At 36.5% G+C, this 22,433-nt stretch overlaps 1 protein-coding gene across 1 annotated transcript in view; it reads left to right on the top strand.

Annotated features, from left to right (window-relative positions):
• TMEM131 (transmembrane protein 131) overlaps positions 1 to 22,433 on the top strand; it is a 93,679-nt gene that overhangs the window by 58,608 nt on the left and 12,638 nt on the right. The window contains exons 12-31 of the mRNA XM_071430866.1: positions 44 to 152; positions 1,949 to 2,057; positions 2,800 to 2,953; positions 3,055 to 3,225; positions 3,496 to 3,606; positions 3,692 to 3,826; positions 4,240 to 4,344; positions 5,656 to 5,742; positions 8,910 to 9,062; positions 9,216 to 9,291; positions 9,394 to 9,511; positions 11,002 to 11,140; positions 11,231 to 11,340; positions 11,721 to 11,787; positions 12,705 to 12,856; positions 14,142 to 14,284; positions 15,390 to 15,576; positions 16,594 to 16,779; positions 18,733 to 18,891; positions 19,486 to 20,081. Of these exons, the coding sequence (XP_071286967.1) occupies positions 44 to 152; positions 1,949 to 2,057; positions 2,800 to 2,953; positions 3,055 to 3,225; positions 3,496 to 3,606; positions 3,692 to 3,826; positions 4,240 to 4,344; positions 5,656 to 5,742; positions 8,910 to 9,062; positions 9,216 to 9,291; positions 9,394 to 9,511; positions 11,002 to 11,140; positions 11,231 to 11,340; positions 11,721 to 11,787; positions 12,705 to 12,856; positions 14,142 to 14,284; positions 15,390 to 15,576; positions 16,594 to 16,779; positions 18,733 to 18,891; positions 19,486 to 20,081 (3,067 nt within the window). The remainder of the gene's footprint in view (positions 1 to 43; positions 153 to 1,948; positions 2,058 to 2,799; positions 2,954 to 3,054; positions 3,226 to 3,495; positions 3,607 to 3,691; positions 3,827 to 4,239; positions 4,345 to 5,655; positions 5,743 to 8,909; positions 9,063 to 9,215; positions 9,292 to 9,393; positions 9,512 to 11,001; positions 11,141 to 11,230; positions 11,341 to 11,720; positions 11,788 to 12,704; positions 12,857 to 14,141; positions 14,285 to 15,389; positions 15,577 to 16,593; positions 16,780 to 18,732; positions 18,892 to 19,485; positions 20,082 to 22,433) is intronic.

Here is a 22,433-nt window from a genome sequence, read left to right as displayed (position 1 = left end):
TTAGCAATGATACATTTACAGATGCTTCATATTTTGTTTGCAGAGTGTGAGACCTACACCACAGAATGAAGCGATAACAGTGTATTTCAAGCCCGTTACGTTAAAAGCCTCTGAAAGTAAATATACCAAAGTTGCAAGCATTAGCTTTGATGGTAAGTACTGCTCCACTCTTCTTAGAACTTGTCAAGTGCTTCTGAAAACTTACTGAAGTTTCATCGATTATTTTCACTATCTAAACAAAAAACTGTTCATAGTTTTGAGAAGAAAATGGGATTTTCCTACCTGGAAAAGGCTTACAATTCTTCTGAACTTCAGTTATTTCTGAAAGGATTGTCTTTGTTTATGATGAACAAGTATCTTAGACTGGTAAATACAGATGAGAAGGTATTCTTTATTTTTCTGATAGACATAACTGTATTCTTATGTTAAGGCCCTGGTTATTTAAATGTATTTTTGTTTTAAGCAGACATTTGTTTTTGAGAAATCCTAACAAACAAGGTAATGAGTACAAGTTACTCCTGGGGAAATTTCAATTAGACACAAGAAGAAAATTTTTCACAATGAAAACAATCGCCCATTGAAATAATCTCCCCAAGATGGGGGGGATTCTGCAGTGTTGGGTGCTTATAATCAATCTGGCCAGGGCACTGAGACATCCTGTTTAAACTGTACTTCTGCCAGGAAAGGTTGGGCCAAGGGGTCCTTGAGGTCTCCTTCAACCTGGTATTTTATGATTTTTCTCCTACATAGTGTGACTTCAAATACTATGCTGACACTTTGTAGAAAGGCACCTCTGTTTTTAAAGAGATTTTAATCAACTGTTAAAATGGTGGTGACTACTCAGATGTTACTGCTTTAAGATACTAGTTGGTGTTGTAAGTCTTTCTGCCTGGATTGCTTAAAAATGGAATCTTACACATGAAATAGTTGTGGTAGACATAATTTTAGAAGTTGCATAGAAAAAGAGGAAAAAATTGATTTTTATTACCATTTATGGATTAGCACTTTAAAAATTTAATAGCGCATGGTTTCTAAAACAAGTGAAGTACATTTTAGCTTATAAATTCTGAAAGAGATGAATTCTGTGAACCTAAGGTGATAATACATTCAGATTTTGAAGCTGGTGGGAATTCTTATATGAGGACCTACTGGCTAACATATGGTGCATCTTAGAAGGAATGGTGGTTCCTGAGAAAAATACCCAGTTAAGCTGCTTAATGTGTTTAAGGAATTGACTTGATGAATTCTTATCAGTGAAGCAGCCAGCCCTAAATATATGCAATTTCAGCTGTCCTAATTACATACAGGGGCTTTAGGGGCTTGGTGGCTTCTCTTAATTAGTATTTGAATACCTTGATTTTTTTTTTTTGGCACTACTTCTACCAGGCTGCCATTGCTTGTTCTGTGATCTTGGAGCAGATCTGTGAGCATCACTCTTGGTGCTTGTGTAGTTTAAGTTCTTACATGGATTCTACTTCTCTTTTTGCAACATTTAGTTTGTCTTCCATTTCTTTATTATTAAGATCCTCTCTACTGCTAATTCTAATTGAGGGACCCAGCAGTCTCAAGCTTCTGTTCTGTTAGGAGAGGGATAGTTTTATTCCATATTCTTAGTGGAGACTTCAGTTCATCTGGATCCAAATTATCCTCTGGACATGTTCAGGTAATTTATATGACAGCAACAATCAGGCTTCCCTATTGTAGAAAAGCTTAGTAAATTGGGCTGGTCATCTAACTGGTGGGAAGATTTCAGAATTGGGATCTCTTGTTTCATAGACTTTACACCATGTCAATTTGGTTATTGAAATTCCCTTAAACTCCACTTTTTTCCCTCCACAATAATTAATTTCTGGGCTAGCTCTGTGGTTTTATTCTTCCACTCATTCTAGTATAACTTAATGGATCAACTTTTGTCAGCTTTAACAAACTTATATTTTTGTGTGTGCAGCATCAAAAGCAAAAAGAGCATCACAGTCTTCTGGGAAAATAACTGTTAAAGCAAAAGAGAAGAGCTATTCCAAACTTGAAATACCGTATCAAGCAGAAGTGTTGGATGGGTAAGCTTCCAGTAACTGAACATAGTTCAAAAACTAAATGCTCTAAATTAGAGGGGATTATTCCTGTTTGTAAACAAATGGATGAAGTAGTCTTAGCCATTAATAAGTTGGTTTCAAGGCTTGAAATTGACATAAGTGAGTTGTTTTTCAGAGTAGCTGAAGACTGCAGATGAGATATTTTTAAAATGCAGTATTGGAAATATTTCTGCTTTTGCATTCGCTGTTCTATTGCCATATGAAGTAAAGGTAGAGAAAGTACTTTTGGTTTTAAGCAAAATTTTGGAAGAATGCTGTATTTCCTTGAGCTTTGTTATTTATTTACAAAGTATGACTAAGTTCACTTTATAAACATTTTGAATGAGGTGCTATTTTATCAACAGAACTGGCAGACTATTTTAACAACCGACAAACTAAACCTTACCTTATCACAGCTTTGTGCTGCAGACACATGATTTGGCTAATAAAAAATACATGTAATTTGCAAATTTTCTTAATACTTCAACACTTCCTTTTAGTCCCCCTATCATCCTCAGTTACGTGTTTCCTTATCTTATTTTAATTACTTAGTTACTGATGTCCCTGTAGTGCTAATATAGTAATATAGTGCTAGGGATAATATAGTTTCACCATGCAGTGGGGTATGTATCTTTTTAGCTGTTTGACATAATGAATTCTTTTCTTTGTGTAAGGAAAACACTTTGAGGAAAATCTTTATTTTCTTTACTCTGTTTTCTTTTGATAGTTATTTAGGATTTGATCATGCTGCCACACTCTTTCACATTCGTGACAGTGCTGCTGATTCTGTGGAAAGACTGATCTATTTAACAAACACATTCAGTTTTGCAGTCCTTATACATGATGTTGTGTTACCAGAAGAAGCAAAACCAATGTTTAAAGTAAGTCCCATTTCAGTGAATGCTTTTATCTATTAGTAAATCCTTAAATGCGATATACTTTGTTCAGTTGTAACCTTGGTCTTCATTGTTCACTGATCTAGATCCAGAACTTCAGTAAACCAGTCTTAATTCCACCCAATGAATCAAGATATATTTTTACACTTCATTTTATGCCTTCCACATCATCTGTTCACGTAGATAATAATATCCTACTTATCACCAATGCTTCTAAATTTCACCTACCTGTCCGAGCATACACAGGATTTCTTGATGTAAGTATTTTCCCTTTTTTTGGCAACTTCTGTGTAATTAGAGGCAGACTTCATAGACTCTTTCAGCAGACACCAAAGTAGAATAAAGAATTAAAAATTCTTTTTTGTTCCCCTAAAGTCTTTAGTTTTACATAGGAAGTTTATTAATGTAGAATTGAGATGGTCATGGTAGTGTTGTATTGAAATTATTAATGTGATTTTTAATGAGCTTAGAGTTTGAGCACACTTTATATTTCACTTATGCTAAAATACTTTTATCAATGTTTCTAGTACTTTGTACTGTCTCCAAAAAGTGAGGAGCGATTTATAGATTTTGGCATATTGAGTGCAACAGAAGCTACCAGCATCTTATTTGCAGTCATCAACAGCAATCCAATAGAGGTGAGGATGCATTTATTTTTAGTTTATCTTTTAAAAATTTACATCAGTGTTGTTACTGAAAACAATACCTTTTGTTCTTTTTAAGCTGGCTATAAAAAGTTGGCATATTATAGGGGATGGTTTGGCTGTAGAACTTCTAACAACTGAAAAGGGAAACAGAACAACAATAATTGCAAACCACCACGAACTACAAAATGCTACTGCATCTGATCAGTCTTCAGTAAGTAAACCTTTGAATCCATTGCTTTAAAGCTAGATATAGGAGAGAAGAGAAAAACCTCTGCAAGTTCTTTCAGTTTCATTTTAGCAGAGGAGAGATAAGAATTCTTAATTTTTGTCTGAACTTGAGTATGATAAAGCATGTAGGCTTCCTAAATTTATTTTAAGGAGCAGCATTATATTTACCCTTTCCAAACCTAATCAATCTCAATACCCTCATGATGCTTGTTGTTAATCTGGGATGAGTAGAAATTTATCACCACAAGGGAATAGATAATTTTTGTGTTAGTCACTTATGTATATGAACTCATTGTTTATCACTGACTGTAGTTTTAAATGGATTTTGAGTCTGGTTTTGGTGAAATTTCTTTTTGTTTAATGGAATACATTGGTGACTTTTTCTACCATTTACAGGTGATACTCGCATCAGGCTATTACGCAGTGTTCAGAGTAAATCTAATAGCGAAGGAACTGGAAGGAATTCATGATGGAGCTGTGCAAATCACAACAGATTATGAGGTATATTTACTGTATAATAAATGAGTATTGCCCAAAAGATCTGTTTAGTCTTTAAGTGTTGTATTAGTGGACAGACAGTAGCCTGAGTTGAGGTTGGACGGGAACTCCAGAGGTCAGATTATCTTTGCAAGTTAACCCTGCATCATACAACAGGAATGTTACTTATGCTTTTATTATGATTTTTGACTGGCTTTCAGAAATATCCATTTAAATCTGACTTAATGCTTTGCAGTTTGGGTTCTTCAGTGACATGACACATCCTCAAAGCATCAATGCATGGATCTTGGGGCATGTCATGTTCTGACAATGTGCTTCTCCACATTATCAGTTACTGAAACAAAGCTGTAATATCAGCCATTTTTGTCAAAATGCAATGTGAAAACTGTTTTGGAGAGTCATAGAATCATTAAGGTTTAAAAAGACTGGATACCCCCATACTCACTAAACCATATTGCAGCTTTCCACAGTTTGCTGGCAGTTGATAAAACAGAATCCTTGCACTGATTATTATGGGAGAGAACAACTGGTTGCCTCAACTTCATGTGCCTTGTTTTTGCAGGAGACAGAGCCTAATGAATAATGCAATCTGTATTTAATATCTTTGTGTGATATATGGAAAAAAACCCCAAATGTGACTCTGTGCTTATGAGGTCAGGAAATTATATCACTGATTGAGTAGTTCTGATGGTGCTACAGAAAATGAGAAATTCCCAAATTCTGCCAGTTATTGGAGATTTGAAGCTTTCTTGTAGTATATCCACCCGTATGTGACCCTTCAGCTACAGATTCTGAAGCATTTTATTTTCTTGCTTGTTACAAGTTATTCTACTTGTAATGGTACTTGAATCTCATTGCCATCCCTTCCAGCTACTTTTTCAATGTGTATCTCAAGGTATTACAATAACACCATGTTTTGAGAAGTTGGGTATATTTTCTTTCCTCAGTTACTTTAAAGATGTTACTCTCCTGTTTTCCAGCAAAGTAAGCCCCATTCAAATGAGACCTATATAATATCCCATTGGGGAGCTTATGTTTTCAGTATGCTTTTCTGTTCCATGTAGAGGAGAACTGAGGATGGCTGAGTAAAGGAGTGCTTCCTGACAGTGTGAACTGACTGTTCAGAATATGATGATGGGTTGAAATCTTAATTCATGTCTCCATGTTTTAAATTTCTATATAATCCTAGACTACATTAATTGTACACTTTCAGGGTTTTATTATTATATGCAATTTAAAAGTGGAAGAGGCATTTAAAGGCTGGAAATGTAAGGGGTCTTTTTCTAAATTTTCCTTTTTATTTTTTTGGTCCAGATTTTAACTATACCAGTGAAGGCTGTGATTGCTGTAGGCTCATTGACCTGCTCCCCAAAACATGTTTTTTTTCCACCTTCTTTTCCGGTAAGAGAGTTGGGGAGGATTAAATGTTTACTTGCTGTGTTTTTTCTTTATATGCCCTTTTCAAGGGAGACCACTGTCCTGAATTCTATGTCAAACTGCTGGGGAGATTTTGCTACCAAACTGTTATGATCAGTTTGTCATTATTTTGGGGGTTGTTTGGGATTTTCCCACTCTGTGTTCCAAACATGAGTTGCCCCTTCATCTCCTCAACAGCCCACTTGAATGGGATCTTGGAATGTTCATGTAATGGGATAGATCTCATAAGAGGAAGATAGGTCAGTCAGCAGGACTATCTCATAAGAGGAAGATAGGTCAGTCAGCAGGACTTCAGTGAATGTTTGCTACAATTGCCACATATTCCATTTTCCTTCTGATCTCCTGTGTCACAAATTCTTCTGAAGTCTTTTGCTACTCCAGAGGTCAGACAGTCATGCCTACAGTTCCCAAGATCACTAGTTGTTTTTTATCTTTAAGATCTATTTTGTTCTTTTACTATATAGCCTCACCATATGGATACTTATTACACTGAGTACCACATCTAAAACTTCATTATTACCTACTTCATAAGCTTTTGATAAGTTAAAATAGCTTAAAGATCCACTTCCCTTTCATTCACTGGACATAAAGCAGTTTCTATATTCTCTATCTGAATCTACTAGAATTACTTGAAATTATTATTATGATTATGAAGAAGAATTCATGTGAAGAATATCCCTTTTGATTGCCACATAAAAATATTTTGTTCTATGTTGGACCATAAAAAAGTAATATTTTTTAATCTCCTTTGAGTTTGTTCCTGCTGAAATGGTTAAAGAACTTCTCAGTATTTCATAGTAATATGCCCACAGTCTTGTCAGCTTGATTTTGGCGGGGGGGGAGGGGGCTTTGTTTTGTTTGTTTGATTATTGTTTGTGAGTGTTTTTGCTTTGGCTCTGCAATTTTTTGTGGGGGAGGGTTCTTTGTTTTTATTTGGGGGAGTTTTGTTTGTTTTGTTTATTTCCTTTTGCTTTATTTTCTTTTGGCAGATACTACTTCTTATAGCACCTGTGTTTCTCAGACATAGCTCTGTTGCTGTCATTATTCTTTCTCTTCCCTAGATTACTGTGATTTTTATTGTCTTCATGCTTCTTTTCTAGTAATGTTTTCAGACAATTATTCTTTCAGGGGATCTTTGGCCTCCTGCATTTTGTTTGGGAGTATAGATTCAGATATAATTATCAGCTTTGACAAGATTATATACTGTTTACTCTGTTCAAGCCCCAAGCTTTTCAGAGCAGTCAGCTTCACTTTCTACTTACATTAGTTGATCACTTAGCTCTTTTTATATTTGAGAACATAAAATACTTACTTTTACTTTTACTTTTCTTGGAATAATTTCAAACTAAACTTATGCTCACTTAATTCATGCTACTCTAACATTTAGTTCTTCTGTAATGCCTCTATTACGTATGAAAATAAGCCTAAAATAGCATCAGTTCTTTTTGTTTCAGTGTTTGCTGGAGAAACTTGACAGCTACACCAGCCAGGAATAACTAGGTGCTACTATTTTAGTAACACATGCTTTTCAGTTCATACTTAGGATGTAATTCCCCTGCAGCTGCCTGGTTCCCAGAGCTGGCTGTCTGTTTATAGTTTTAGTGTATTTGTACCTAAGTGTGATTTCTGGTATTCTGTTGAAGGTTGTCAGCAATACACTGACAGTGTGTACAGGTCTTGTAAAGGTCAGCGTCTTGATTTAAACCAATCTTAGCTCTGTTGACTTCTGCTTCATAGAGTCTTCTTTGCCTCACAGTGCCACCTCTTAACTGTCCCCTGATCAAAGCTCATCTTTGAGGACCTCTATGCTAAATGGCATTGTTCTGTTTTTCTTATTACTGCTGAACAATTGTTTTCCCTTGTCTGTTGTTTCACGTCTAAATGCTGTGTAAAGGTCTTAGTTAGTAAAACAAACTATTTATTTGTTCTAGACACTTTACCAAACCTGTATCTTGTCCCATTGATGACAGTTTGTTACTCATAGGAATTCACAGATGAAGCTCAGATATACCTCCTAATTCAGTTTAACAGGACTGTACTGTTAAGGATTTATTCTTGTACTTTCTTTCCCTCTGCAATTACTTCTGTTGAGACTGTTGCAATATGTGACTGTTTCCTGAGACCACAGGCAAATTTTGAACCTGCAAAAGACCTCTTCCATGTCTCTACTTAAACTTAGACTTATTTTTTTAAAAGTTTGAAGTATTGATTTAAGGGGAACAAAAAAAAAAATTTTCATTAAAAGATAGCCTTGGGTATTTATATTTGCTCAAACTGATTTTTTTTTTTTTTTAACATAAATCTGAAGTCTCCCCACTAGTCCTGAGTTGCACTTCTGTCTGCTTTTGTTTCTAGTATTTGTTTCCTCTCTACATACCAGGGTTGAGTGTTAAGGTGTAAAATATGACCATGGAATCATTAATTTACAACTGGGGCAGGGTAGAGCTTGAGCATTGTAAGGATTTTGATAATGACAATTAAACTACATTTTCTGTGCTTAAAAGATTTGACTCAGAAAAGCAGGCAGGCTTTAAAGGTGTGGGGAAAATCTTCCTGGTTTTTTTCTTGAATGTAGTTTTGGTGTGTTATCTTAATTGCATTTGGGAGCAGGAAGAGGGTTTTAAAAGCTCTCTGTCACCTGTAGTTTTTGTAATTGTAGCTTCCCCTTCCTTTCAGATTGTAGCTTCCCCTTCCTTTCAGATTACTTCTAATTCCTAGTGACTAATTACTATTTCTAATTGCCAGCAGTGATCTTTTACAAAAAGACTGTTTCCTTTTAGTAATAGGATGCTCAGCAAACTGAAGTTTTCTCTTGCCTTTCCTCTTCTGATATTTTTTAATCATGATTTGATTAAAGAGAGCTGTTGTCCAAGCCCTTCAAAGATACTTCAGGTGTTCTTAATTTTCAAAAAAGGGTGCACTGTGTTTGGAAGCAGATGGAGGAAAAAATACAGCTTCACAGAAACTTACTATCTTGAAGTGTTGCAAATGGCATTTCTTTACGATAGCGTAGTTAAAATTGCAGTTTAACATTTCAGCAGTGCTGTGGTCTTTGCCAGCCTGCATAAATAGATACATATGCTAGGGAAAAATGCATATCCTGCAGACTTTTTTCCTTTTATTTTCCTTAGGGGAAAGTAGTTCACCAGAGCCTGAACATTATGAACTCCTTTTCTCAGAAAGTGAAAATACAACACATACGGTCCCTGTCAGAAGATGTAAGGTTTTATTATAAGAGGCTAAGAAGTAATAAAGAAGATTTAGAGCCAGGAAAAAAATCAAAGGTTTGTTTATGTCTTATTTCTAAACATTTATAAGTTCTCTTTTCTATATAGCATGTGTTAAGTTTCTGTGTTCAACAGAAATCTTCCCTCTTTATTCTTTGGTCGTTAGATTTACTGTGCTGTTTAATTGATCAGCTCTTACGTGTTTTGCAGATTGCAAATATTTATTTTGATCCTGGTTTACAGTGTGGAGATCATTGTTATGTAGGATTGCCTTTTCTATCTAAATGTAAGTAAAGTTCAACTTTCTAATGAAAATAATTTCAAATAAGTTTTCTCTTTAAGTAATGATTTTACTTGAAGATTTATAAAACCACATTATTTCCTACAGCGGAATCTAAAGTTCAGCACAGCATAGCAATGCAAGAAGATGCATGGGATTCTGACTGGGATTTGCATGAGAATTTATTCAAAGAATGGACAGAAATAAAAGAGAACTCAAGCCATAGGTAAGTGTTATATTCCTGTTGTTTGCTCAGGCCTTAAGTCAATACTAATTCTGTGATATGTGTGCTCTTATAGAATAAAAGGCTTCTTAATATTGCTGTGCTCTTTGAGAGGGGGCCAGAAAGGATTGCTTGGCCTTCTCTGCAAAATCTTTAAAGAGAGCATTTCAAAAGTTAGAAAACAGTAATAATTTTCCCCAAATTAAAGAAAACATTGACAGTTACTATTCACTGAGTTGCTGGAGTTCTTTACAAGATTGTAACAGCAAGGAAGTTTCTGCTCTGCAAAAATTTCCAAAACCAGATTATACTGGTTGTTCAGTATCCCTGCTTAAACAGTTTTAAAATAATATCCTCAATATCCCTTTTAAGATTTCATACGGTTTTCTGTCATTACCATACCAGGATTTTTGCATTTCAGTGAATTACAAAATTTTTCTGCTATTTTACCTTGAGAAAGATTAATGGTTGCTGCTTAATATTTAGAAAAGTTAAACTCTGTAGACTGCTACATACCCTTTAAATATCTGCCTTCTCATACATAAAGTTGATTTAATGTCCAAGGGACACGAGTTAACATAAACAGCAAGAGTGTGTGTGTCTTTTGTGTTGATAGCATCCAGATTGCCCTTTCAAAAAAAGGCATGTGAAGAAACAAAATGTCTGTATGCAACTAAATAGAATAACAAAAGCATTCCTCCCTTATCACTTCTGTGTTATAATGGTGATATATTATTAACTACTGAGAAAATCTGATCTAAACAGAATCCTCTATTTAGCCGCACCAGTAACTTCCAAGAATGTTCTATTCCCTACGGGAAGAGAACAGTAAAGGAGAATGCTAAAGATCAGTTCTGAATAAGGAGTAGTTCTAACTTGAATATACAATGATTTAATATTATTTATTATATTTTAAAGTATTAAATACTTTTAAAGAGAGTTAAAGTTACCCAGCTGTCCAAAGGAACATTCAGGGAAAGGAAAGAGAACTGAAAAGAGGTATTGTGACTTGGACATCTGGAATTTCTCCAAAATATTTCTCTGGGTTTGAAGCCTAGTATTTTGTTTCTTTTGCTGACTGGAGAGCTCAGTACTTTTAGTTTAGTTTCAGTTCATGCTGGAGAACTTGTGGGAGAAGGGGACCCAAGTCTGTTGTGGAGGTTGTTGAATAGCAAAGAACTTCATTCATTGATGGAAGTAGCAGCTAGCACCAAGTATGACTTGTTCAGATTTGCTTTAGGTTTATTAGACAGAGGTGCAGGCACACAGTCTGTGCATCCATTGCATTTAGAGTAGATGTACTGATTTACTGTACCTATGCAGGCAAAATTAATTTTCTGGATTGTGGATGCTATATTGGAACTTCCCTTTCTACTGTTTGTACCTTTGCAAATCATCGAATAGATTTTTGGGCTATTTTTCTTACTGATCTGAATCTCAGTGATATTTGTTTCTGCAAAACATAAAAGTGAGTTTTATAACTGTTTCTCCAGACTGAATGCTGTATTTGAAGTGGACACAGATCTTCAGAAGAATGTTAGGTTGAAAATTACAGCAGAAATGTCCTGGCCCTCCATCCTTAGTTCACCACGCCATCTAAACTTCCCTCTTACCAACACAAACAGCTCATCAGTAAGTTATTTTAGTGATAGTATCATTTAAACAGATATTTCTAATTGCATCAATGGTAATGTAAACTTATTTAAAATTCTTTCTGAATAGGAAGAAGAAATTTTTCTAGAAAATCCAGCTGATGCTCCTGTGTATGTTCAGTTTCTTCCAGTAGCTCTGTATTCTAACCCATCCACTTTTGTTGATAAGCTGTTGGAACGGTAAGTGTTGTTGTGCAATCATTGGGATGTACTCACTGGGCAGAGAAAATGCATTTTACAAGGAATGAATGCATGATATGGCAGTTGTGTTGGTAATTCATATTGGCCACCTCTAGAATTTGAATCATTAGACCAGTTGGGAGCTGAATCTATTGCCATTGAACACACATCTGTATTTTTTACTGAGCTGAAATGTGTTTACATTTCTTCCTTAACTTGATGTACAACAGGGGGGAAATAAGAAAAAATAAAATCAAGTGATGCTTTCAGATGCATATTGGGCTACCATAGATACTTGATTTTTGCTAAAATCCATAACTGTAAGTATGTCATTACCTTCCCTGATCTGTGAGAAAAAAAAAATTGCAATTTCATTTCAGGTTTAATTTGAGTAAACCAGCTAATTTCAATCAGAGGACTCTAGAGTTCCAGGTCTTCAGAAATTGTGTAAGTATTTCAATACATTCTTGGTAATGTTAAATTCAGGTTTTTAATGTTTTAATAAGAGTTTTGAGTCAGACATGTCTTCAGGTGTTAGTGTGGAAAATGTAATGTAAATGTAATATCTGCTGGATATCAGAAAATCTGGAAAAGAAATATTTCTTCAAATTTAACTAATAAAGTGTCACTTTTTCTATATGCTTACATTATAATACAACTGTGGAAGTTACAGGAAAACTGCATTTTCTCTTTCTCTTACTGGCAGGATTATTTTCTTCAGCATAGTGGTTACTAGTTCTAAAATGAGCAATGAGCAAAAAATTTATTCCATTGCTTTGTCGATTCTTTTAAGTAATTTGAGTATTGTGGACTACTTTTAAGTGTGTGCATTTTCATATAGAGCATGCCACCCCCATCCTAAGCACTACCTTTTTTATCTGGCTTTTCCCCTCCATTTGCAGTTTGTTTTAGATTACCATTTGATGCTTATTTGGTGTCTCAAGACAAATGGCAAACTTTGCAAAATAGACTTCTTTGAGTAGTTCTTCGATTTTGTTTGCTTAACAGTGGAAAATTCCGAGGAGAAAAAATATTCTGTAATGGTTTGATACTAATTTAGTGTTCAAAATATATATGTAAGAACTTCTGATCTTTTTCTTCCACTAGAACTTTATGAATCTACATGGGTGAAGTTTAGCTCAGTTCTGTTTTGTTGTGCTGTTCTGCTTCTCCATTAACGCAAGCAGTTTACTAATAAGTAGGGAAATTCTTGTGCTATCAGAGTTTCTGGTTAGAAAAACCAGATTATGTCATTTTTTAGAACAAGACCAATTTTCTAGCTAAAATAATACCATTTCTATCAAACACATGTAAAAATGTCCTACTTTTTAAAGCCTTGCTTTGTTTGTCCCCCCCCCCTTAAGGTCCAACCACTACAGACCACTGTGGGACTTACAAAGGGCTTGGCTCGTCATTCCATTTTAAGTCTAATATTAAAACCTGGTGAGAGAAAGTCTGTCAAAGTAAAGTTCACTCCAGCTTTTAATAAAACTGTTTCATCATTGATTGTTATCAGGTAAGAGATATTTCAGAAATAAGTGTGAGTTTTTCTCTGTTTTTCTTTTTGTATATATCATACTTGCGATCAGCTGTCAAGAAATTATTGCTTTTACAAGAATAATTGTAGAATCCTATGTGTCTGCAGAGAGGTTAAATGTAGTTGTGACATGTCTTGGAGTATTTTAACTGTATTCATATATATTCAGTGATGTAAATATATAAGCCACGGTTATACTTACCACAGAATCACAGAAGGGCTTGGTTTGGAAGGGACATTTAAAAGTCATTAATCCAATTCCCCCTGCAATACCAGGGACATCTTCAGGTTTCTCAAAGGTCACTCAAAGGTCTGTCTGATCTTGAATGTTTCCAGAGATGGGGCATCTACAACCTCTCTGGGCAATCTGTTCCAGTGTTTCAGTACCCTCACTGTAAAAATTTTTCCCCTTATATCTAATCTGAATCCACCCTGTTTTAGTTTTAAAACCATCATTCCTTTTCTTGTCACTACAGGGCCGATTAAAAAGTTTGTCTCCATATTTCTCACAGGCTCCCTTTAAGTACTGGAGCTCCTGTGTGGTCACCAGAAACTTTCTCTTCTCCAGGCTGAATAATGCCAGTTCTCTCAGCCTCTCCTCATAGCAGAGGTGCTCCATCCCTCTGATCATCCTGGTGCCTCTTGTCTGGACTTGTTCCAACAGGTCCATGTCCTTCCTGTGCTGGGACCCCAGAGCTGGACACAGCACCCCTGGTGGGGTGTCACCAGAGCAGAATAGAGGGGCAGAATCCCCTTTCTCACCCTGCTGCCCACGCTGCTTTGGATGCAGCCCAGGGTGTGATTGGCTTTCTGGGCTGTGAGTGCTCATTGCTGGGTCATGTTCAGCCTCTCACCTACCAACACAGGGAGACTTCATTTCTGAAATACATTCTACACTGTCTTCAAAGAAGGGTCTCTGGTTAGAGATGCCCGTTGCAAGATAAAGCTACAGTGCAAGTTCAGTCTTTCTGGTAAAGAGCATTAAGTTCACTTTTGTGTCAGGTATGATGCCTTACTAAGAGATACAGATTTTAACTAGTATTTCACTGGGGTTTGTATTTGTAATTTATGTTGTAATTTCATAGGGTTTTGTCATGCAAACACTACATTTGAGACCCCTGCTGTTTACTTCCATAATGTGGGGAATTAGCTGTGGAGCAGCTATTTGAACAGGATATTTGTTCTCCAGATTTGGGATATAGACTCATAGTCTATGGAGAAGCTTTTATGAATGTTTCCCCTCGCCCCTTTTCTTTTTCCACAGAAATAATTTGACTGTAGTAGATGCCATAATGGTACAAGGACAAGGAACAACTGAGAGCTTGAAGGTTGCAGGCAAACCTCCTGGTCCAGGAAGTTCTTTACGCTTTAAAATCACAGAAGCATTATTAAAAGACTGTTCAGAAAGTGAGTACTTCTTGAGCTAATATGCTGAACAGAAAAGAAGTCGTATTTTATTTGTAAAACTTGACATGTGTAGAAATATTTTTCCCCTCTTCTAGTGACCTAGAAATTCAACTCCTTTAAATACATTAAAATTGCTACTTTATTTAGGCAGAATACAAAATATATTATGGTTTTTGTTTTAACGTGAGAACTAGGAAATAAAACAGAAGCTGTTTGTCCGCTTAAATTCAAGACAGAGGAGAGGTAAAGATCTTTGCATATTTACTAGCAAAATCTCTAAATTTAATACAAATTGGATCATGGGAGTAACTTCCTGTGTACTTCTTTTCTTCATACCTTCATAATCTTTAAGCACATAACCATTGGGAAAAAAAGGTTGGGCATGTTCCTTGATGAAAATTAAATCCCAGCCAGATTCTACTCTGAGATCAGAGAAAGGTTTCTGCTCTGTAGCCTCAGGCTTGCTTCTGAGAGGAGAGCTAAGAGTACCTATATTACCTAAAAACTGGTAAAAGAGTTTTAGTTATATCTGGTATTAAAATCTGCTTTGCTACTTTGCAGTTTTCCAGACATTTCTAAGTGTCATGTTAATTATTATCTGAGATTATTCTGCTTTTTGTGAGGCATGAGTAAGAAAACCTGAAGTAAAGCTTAGTCATTGCCTTTTACCTGTTGTGGTTAGGGATTTTTTTTGCTAATAAGATATATGTAGTTAAGCCATGTATTTTTTTTAAGACACACCAAAAAGAAACAAAAAACCCCATTTTAATTCTTCTCTTGCTGGGACTGTTCACAGAATACCACAACATTAGGCAGAACATCAAAGAGCTTTGCAGCTCAAGTGATTTCTTTGTGGGGCAGCAGTGCTGTCAGAGGTTAGGGGGTTTGTGTTTTTTCTATGATGAGTTAGAGGCCTCTGGAATTGTACAAGTGCCCTACCTTGACAGTGATGGGAATCTGGCTGCAGAGGTATGTTCCTACAAGTTAATTTCCATGGACCTTGCTAGTCTCTCTTGTGCTGTAATATGGACAGAACTCTGTTCTGCTCTAAAATAGGAATATACTGAAGGATATCTAACCACTAACCACTGCTGTTTGTTTCTAGAAATGAAATATAAAGAACCGAATTTCACACTCAGAAGAACGTTTAAAGTGGAAAATACAGGGCAGCTGCAGATTAATGTGAAAACGATGGAAATCAGTGGCTACACATGTGAAGGATATGGATTTAAAGTAGTTAACTGTCAGGAATTTGCACTAAGTGCCAATGCCTCTAAAGACATTGTCATATTGTAAGTGGTTTTTCTTACATCTAAATGGAGCGTTACATTTGGAATTTTAATTTTGTTTCAGAGGAAAACTCTCTTGGTTAAATTCTGAGGGCTTTTTTCTGAAGTTTTGATTGTATAGGGGTTTTGTACAGTGTTATAACAACTATGACTTTTTTTTCTCTTCTGGCAAACACTATTTGATTTTTCATTTTACCATGTTTTTGTGACTGACTATAGTATTACTTCTATTACTGTCCAGTAAGTATAACTTGCTGTGTTGGAATAATGTTACTATTTGAGTTTATATAAATTTCCCTAATTTAACTTGTGAATGCACATGGGACCTAGACCTACATATGGATTTGGTGCATTGCAGTATGTAGAAGGGAGCCTTCAGTCCAAGGATTTTTATTGTAATGCACAGCATTTTAGTCTTGAATATTTCTTCTCTTGCCTTAATGACAATGATTGTGTAGTTCTATCATTTTCAATTGTAAAAAGTCTCTGCACCAAACACTGATCTTTTAACAGTGCTTTGTTGTAAAGTTAATTATTCATAAAATGGTATCTAAAAAGTTCAGAAGTTTCTTCTGGTCTGCAAGTGGATGTATGAAATATTGCTGCAGTGGAATAGTATTTCACTAGTATTTCTGCACAGTCTTAGTTTGTGATGAGACTGTGATATAGTGGTGATACAGTGTTTTCGAAAAGTCAGGTTTGTGGCTCAAAGGTGAAATGTTTAAAAAATTTATAGCTCACACAGTACTTGTGAGCTATAAATGTGGTAAAACCTTGTCAGGTATTATAACTTCATATGGTACCACAGGAGTAATCTAGAATCAGACGTGTTAAGCATAGGTGTTAATGAACATAGTCAAACACATCTTGAGGTATTTGAAAGATACAGAAGTATTTTTAGGCTAATCAATGGAGCTGAATTACAGTTTTTTTAATTTATAATTTATGAGTTATAAAAATTGCCTCAAACTTTTGTGCTGTTCTTATGAAAAGTTCTGATGTGCTTTATGTTGTTTCCAGGTTTACACCAGATTTCACTGCTTCCAGAGTTATACGTGAATTAAAATTCATCACTGCAGGAGGCTCTGAATTTGTATTTATCTTGAATGCATCGCTTCCATATCACATGTTGGCAACATGTGCTGAAGCACTGCCCAGGCCCAACTGGGAGCTGGCACTGTACATAATCATCTCAGGAATAATGAGGTTGTGTGTGTGTTTGTTCTTACTGCTGTATGGGCACGAGCTGCCACTGCTCCAATATGGGTTACACAGAAGCACATGGGTATTCAGCACATGCTCTAATTGTAGTACACTAAAATAGGGTAAAAGGAGATCAAATTGATAAACACTCCTATAGATTGAATATGAACTGTTTAAGGCAAAGGAGTACTGACTTTCTGTCAAACCAAAGACAAAATAATACACTTCTTGCTTGAACCTATTTCCTTGGGGGAGATGTGTACTCCTCTTAGCCCTGATAATCTGTAGGGGTTTTGATAAATAAGCCAAACTTGAAACATATTTAGATATTAAAGCACTGATAGCAGTGAATTCCTGTAGAAATGTAAGCATCCTTCTCTGGAGTGTTATGCTTTAGAGAGGTATAAGGCAGTGACTGTAATAAGCTTAGCAGATGCCTTGGATGAATTTAACTTTGCTGCCACTTGTAATGTGACAGACAACTGGTGATACTAATAATGGGATTTCTGAGAACCTGAAGGACATTGTTTGCAACACTGCACACTCACAGGTTACATAGTAGGATATTAATGCACATTTTTCCTCAGCAAACAGACATGTGCTAATTATACCTTGTTGAAATATGAGTTGAAAATGCCACCATTTTCACAGTCTAACCTGTACCTATCTTTATTTGCAATAAAGAGTTATAAACCCTATGTCCCTGCTCACCTCTTGGATGTGAGACACTTTAGCCCACTGCTTTTGTGCAGAGAAAACTCTAGCATGGAAACTTATCAGTAGGAGTTTTTACTTATCAGTAGCTACAAATGCTGTTTTCTTAGTGTTAAGCTTATATCTTAGTGTGAAATGTATTGGTGCTGTAGATGCTTGTGAAGAAAAAGTGGCCTTTCTGTATGCTGCAAATCCAAAGCATTATCACATACATGTCATATTCCTTTTTTTTCCCCACAGTAAGTTACTGGCTCTTCCATTTTGCAAATGTTCACTTAGGCTGTCTTTCGTTGTAGGGATTGACAAAAAAAATAGAGAAGATAGTTACAGCCCACTTCATTTTCTTTTTTGACTCTTCAGCACTTTCCTAAGTAATGCAGTGTTTAGTGAGGAAACTGCATTTTTCCAAAGTAAGAGGAAAATTTCTGTTACTTAGGAAATTTTGTGTCGTCACTAACACTGCATTACTTAAAAGTGCTGAGTGAGTACTTATGTGGTTTTCTTCTATATATGTGCTAGAAATGTATAGGCTGAGTTTGGTTTTAATTCTTTGACAGAGTAATGTTTGTCAGCTCATGAGTGTAGTTTGCTTGGATAATTTTATATGGGCTGTATTTGTTAATTAGACTTTACAAAGAATAGAGAATACTAATCCCTTCCTTACTATGTCTTTTTCCTAAAAATACAAAAATCCTTCTTAGCAGCAAACTAGACAAGAGTCTTAATATATTTTATAATATTCTAAGATTCCTGTGCATAAACTGCCTTTAACTTTTAGGATGCCATCGTGTATGTGTTTGCTAGTTGCCACTAAAATAACTCTTCCATGTCACCACAAAACTATCCCTAATTTCTAGGAATGAACACTAGGAGTTTGTATAGTCCATGTTTTTTAATTTGATAAGGTGATGTTTATTTTTGCCTTCCCTAAATCACTGTTGCTTTGAATAGTTACATGCTTGTGGCTCCAGGTTTTGAAGTCCAACTTTTTTTCTTTTGGATTAATACACTTGGCACCTGCATGTCAGGCTTGCATCTAGCTCCCATTCTCAGTGCTGGTGATTTGCTTATCATGCCAGTCTTGTGTATGTTATGTTTCTATCAGACAAAATTGTGGTTTGGATGAAATTTTTAGTATTTTCAGTACAGGATACAAACTTTTTGTCCTGCATGATTAGAGTCATTAGTTTTTAAATGCTCAAAACTAAGAAATAAATCCTTAAATACCTTTCTTCTCTGCAGTGTACTCTTTCTCTTGGTAATTGGAACAGCCTATCTAGAAGCTCAAGGAATTTGGGAGCCATTTAGAAGACGCTTGTCCTTTGAGGCCTCAAATCCTCCCTTTGATATGGGAAGGCCACTTGATCTCAGGAGAATAGTTGGAATTTCATCTGATGGAAAGTAAGTAAATGTTTGGGCTTCTTCTGGTACTTTTGCCATTTATTTCTTTGCTTCTTTAGTTATCAGGTCAGTTAGAAAGTAATACTGCTCTGTAGAAGAGGTGAATGAATAAAAGATATCCCCACAGTTGCTTGTAAAAAGATGGCTTGCATGAAAAGATGAACTTTGTGATTGTGAGGAATATTCTTCTTTTGAGAAAATAAAAAGGAAGGAAAAAAGGAAATCCACCAAAAACCAAACCCTGCCAAGTTTCCTGTTAATATTCTCAAAAATGAAATGTATAGACTGCAAAAAAAGAATTGCAGGCCAGAAGTTCCTACCTTAGGTGTCTTAAGTTAAGATCATCTCCTTTCAGTGTTCCCTCCATCATATATATCAACATTCATTTTGCTGTGGTTTTGTTCCTGCGTACAGCAGGTGAGTGGATGGAAAATGGTAAAGCCTACTGACTTGCCAAACCAGTTTTAGGCATTTTTGCTGGTTATATGCCAAGAATAGGATAGTTCAAGGCTTCTTTTGGATATAGTGATTCTCTTTTCTTGGTGAAGAATGGAAACACTGCAAAGTACGTTTAAACATGTGTTACTCTTCCAGCTTGAATACACTTGGATCGGATTCTAATCACAGTTCGTCCAGAGGAATTTATGGAGCAGGCAGTTCGTCTTCGCGATCCGGTGCAGGGAATCATAAGCAATGCAATGCAACAGCACACCTTCACAGCAATAGAAATGCACCTGATGTTGAAAACATCAAATCCAAAACCAATTCAAGTATACCTAACAGGACTTCAGCACAAGCAGCTTCCATGCAGTCCGTGAACAGAACGGGCCCCTTTACCTTGGATTCAGGTGCCACAGCTCAGACTCATGCCGCGGGCAAAAGAGCCAAGGGGACGAGGCAGAACCAGCAGCTGATGCAGCAGCAGGCACCAGCCTTGGCAGAGCAGCCCCTCCAGCAGCCCCCAGCAGCCGGGCCCCAGCAGCAAGAGCAGCAGACTGAAAGTGCTTTGCCACAGCTCCCGCTCCTCAGCCCGCCTCAGGGCGAGTGTGCCAGCAGCAGAAGGCACAGCTCGGAGGATTCAGATCTCACTGGGCTCATAGAAACTATGGAAAAAGACTTTGACCACCCAGAATCCCCTTCCCCTGATGTGTTTACAGAACAGCCCCCATCTCCACTAGCAAAAAACAAAGGTAATACAATTCTGTTTTAATGGGATGACTCCCTGTGTAAACTACAGGACAAGATTTAAACAATTGTAAAGGTCGTGTTTTCCTGGTGTGGAAGGGAGTGCTTCTCTGTGGTTCCCTGCCTGTGCTGTGTGCCTGTGTCTTGAACACTTCTGTTACCTTATGGCAGTGAAGTTCACTGTGCAGTGCTAGCTTGTCATTCTTCCTACAAAAATGGTGGCATGTTTTGATGAAAGCAGGCGTGAGTATCTAGACACCTGATTCTCTGAAAAAGAAAAATGCTTTTTGGTACTGCCCTTTTGCCTTTGGGTTGGCATCTGTCCCTCCCACCTCCATCATTTGGGCTTTGGGCTCAGGGCTCAGAGGAAGGGAAAAGGAAGTTGTCCTAATGTGTTGTGAAAAGTGAGGCAGGGAGGAGGGGAAGAGAGGGAGAGATGGGTAAATAGTCCCTGTGGTATTGTTTGGGAATGGAATTCTTCATGCCCAGACTTGCAGTTGTAGAAAATCCTTAATGTCAGGTGGTTAGCAAATTAATATAAGGCACCTGTGTCTATACATTACATTCATTTTTGGATGAGGCTAGGGTTGAGTTGGACTTGTTTATTCATCTTTCCAGTTGTATAGTGCTTAAAATAGTGAATTGAATTTCATACATTAGATATGTTTAGACTTTTGAAATTGTCAGTTATTGCCTTCTTATGAACACTTCTTGAAATAGGATTTCTGATTATGATTTTTGCATTAGCAATTTCAATTGCATCCCAGAGTTATATGATCATTTAGTGTTAATATGTTTATTTCTAAACAATTTTTCATTTTTTGTTACCAACACTTGTACAGAAATGGCGCTGTGTTGCTTATTAGAGATAAAGTTAAGAAAATGAATCATGGGAAGGCATATAAACTCTCCAACATCTGTAAGATTGTGCCTCACCAAACACAAAGGCTTCACTCAGTTAGGTGGTAATGAGAGTTCTTAATTAGTTCAGAGTGGATGTTAGGATGTGTTTGGACTTTCAAAGTGGAGAATCTGAAGTGGTGGGAGGTTTTGGTATCACACTGAAATATACTACACTGTTTCTGGGCTGTTATGTTTTTAGTTTTTAGTGATAGGTGGTTGGGAGAATTAAGAGAACTGCCATCAATTTGTCAGATATTCATTCCATAAAGACTAAATAGGACTCCAGGATGTGATGTGATGTTAGGGAGGTTTCATGGATGGTGTCCATAATAGCAAACAGTGAAGTGGTGGAGCTCTGGAAAGCAAAGTGTCTGGTCATGAGGATGCAACATTCTCAAGGGTTGCATATGAACATACATGGGTGTGCAGTGGACTGATCCAGTCCATGTACTGAATGCCTGAAAGCACTTTGGAGTGCATCTTCCATTTCTAGTTCCCCCGAAGAAGGAGGCAGATCTTGCACTTGAGAGCTTTTTGTGATGCAGCTGCATGCAGTACATGGAGATCATCAAGTTTGAATTCATAAGCATATTCCCACTCCAGATAATGTAGTGTGTCTATTCCCATTTGTCCTCTTTAAAATGTAAAAACATAAAACCATAGGGGGAGTTCCATAATGTATCTGCACCTACATACACTCGTGGGTATTTGTCTTTAGATAAGTATTTAGAGCTAATCACAAACTTTTGCAGAAGCAGCAGCTTCTGGACTAAAGCTGTCTGTCATATGACCCTGTGCAGAATTGCTGTCTTATACAGTCTTCTGTTTCAGCTTCCTAAAACTTGGAACCTAGCAGACTGCAGTGGAGGCTGTGTTATATTTTTGTGATACAGCTGCTTTATGTTACATTTTAATGTCATGATAACATTTTACATAGATTTTCTAATTATGAACATTAAACTGTTTAGCAATGCTGAATGTAGACTACATTTCAAGCAGATTTTGGAATGAGGCCTTCTGAGGCCCAGCCAAAATGCCCCCAATATGCTGGAAGTCAACCTTGAAAAAAATGTTCCTAGGAAGATCTACTTGTATTTACATATCTATTTGCATTCACGCTAAAAAGAATATTTTTATCTCCAATATTTTTGTTGTCCTAGATACTGAAAACACTGATACTTATATCTTAAAAAACAAAGTTCGAAGGCAAAGTTTGAAGGATATGTATCTGGTATTTGTCAAAATACTGAAGGCAAATTTCTGGTTTGGTACAAATTTAACCATTTTGCCAAGTGAAATATAACAGCTGTCAGGGTGCTTCCAGTCTCAATTCCAGCTCGAGCTAGTACAAATTCCAGAAGGGGCAGAATCCAGTTATTCAGCACAGGTTCCTTGAGTCTTTATCTGAGTGAACAGTTAAATCCATCCAGGAGGCTGTATGCAGGCACTGTGTG

The sequence above is a fragment of the Agelaius tricolor genome, unplaced genomic scaffold (assembly GCF_023055355.1).
Source record: "Agelaius tricolor isolate 1412-34295 unplaced genomic scaffold, bAgeTri1.0.p SCAF_7, whole genome shotgun sequence".
NCBI classification, from domain to species: Eukaryota; Metazoa; Chordata; class Aves; order Passeriformes; family Icteridae; genus Agelaius; species Agelaius tricolor.
This window is presented reverse-complemented; position numbering and strand designations above follow the sequence as displayed.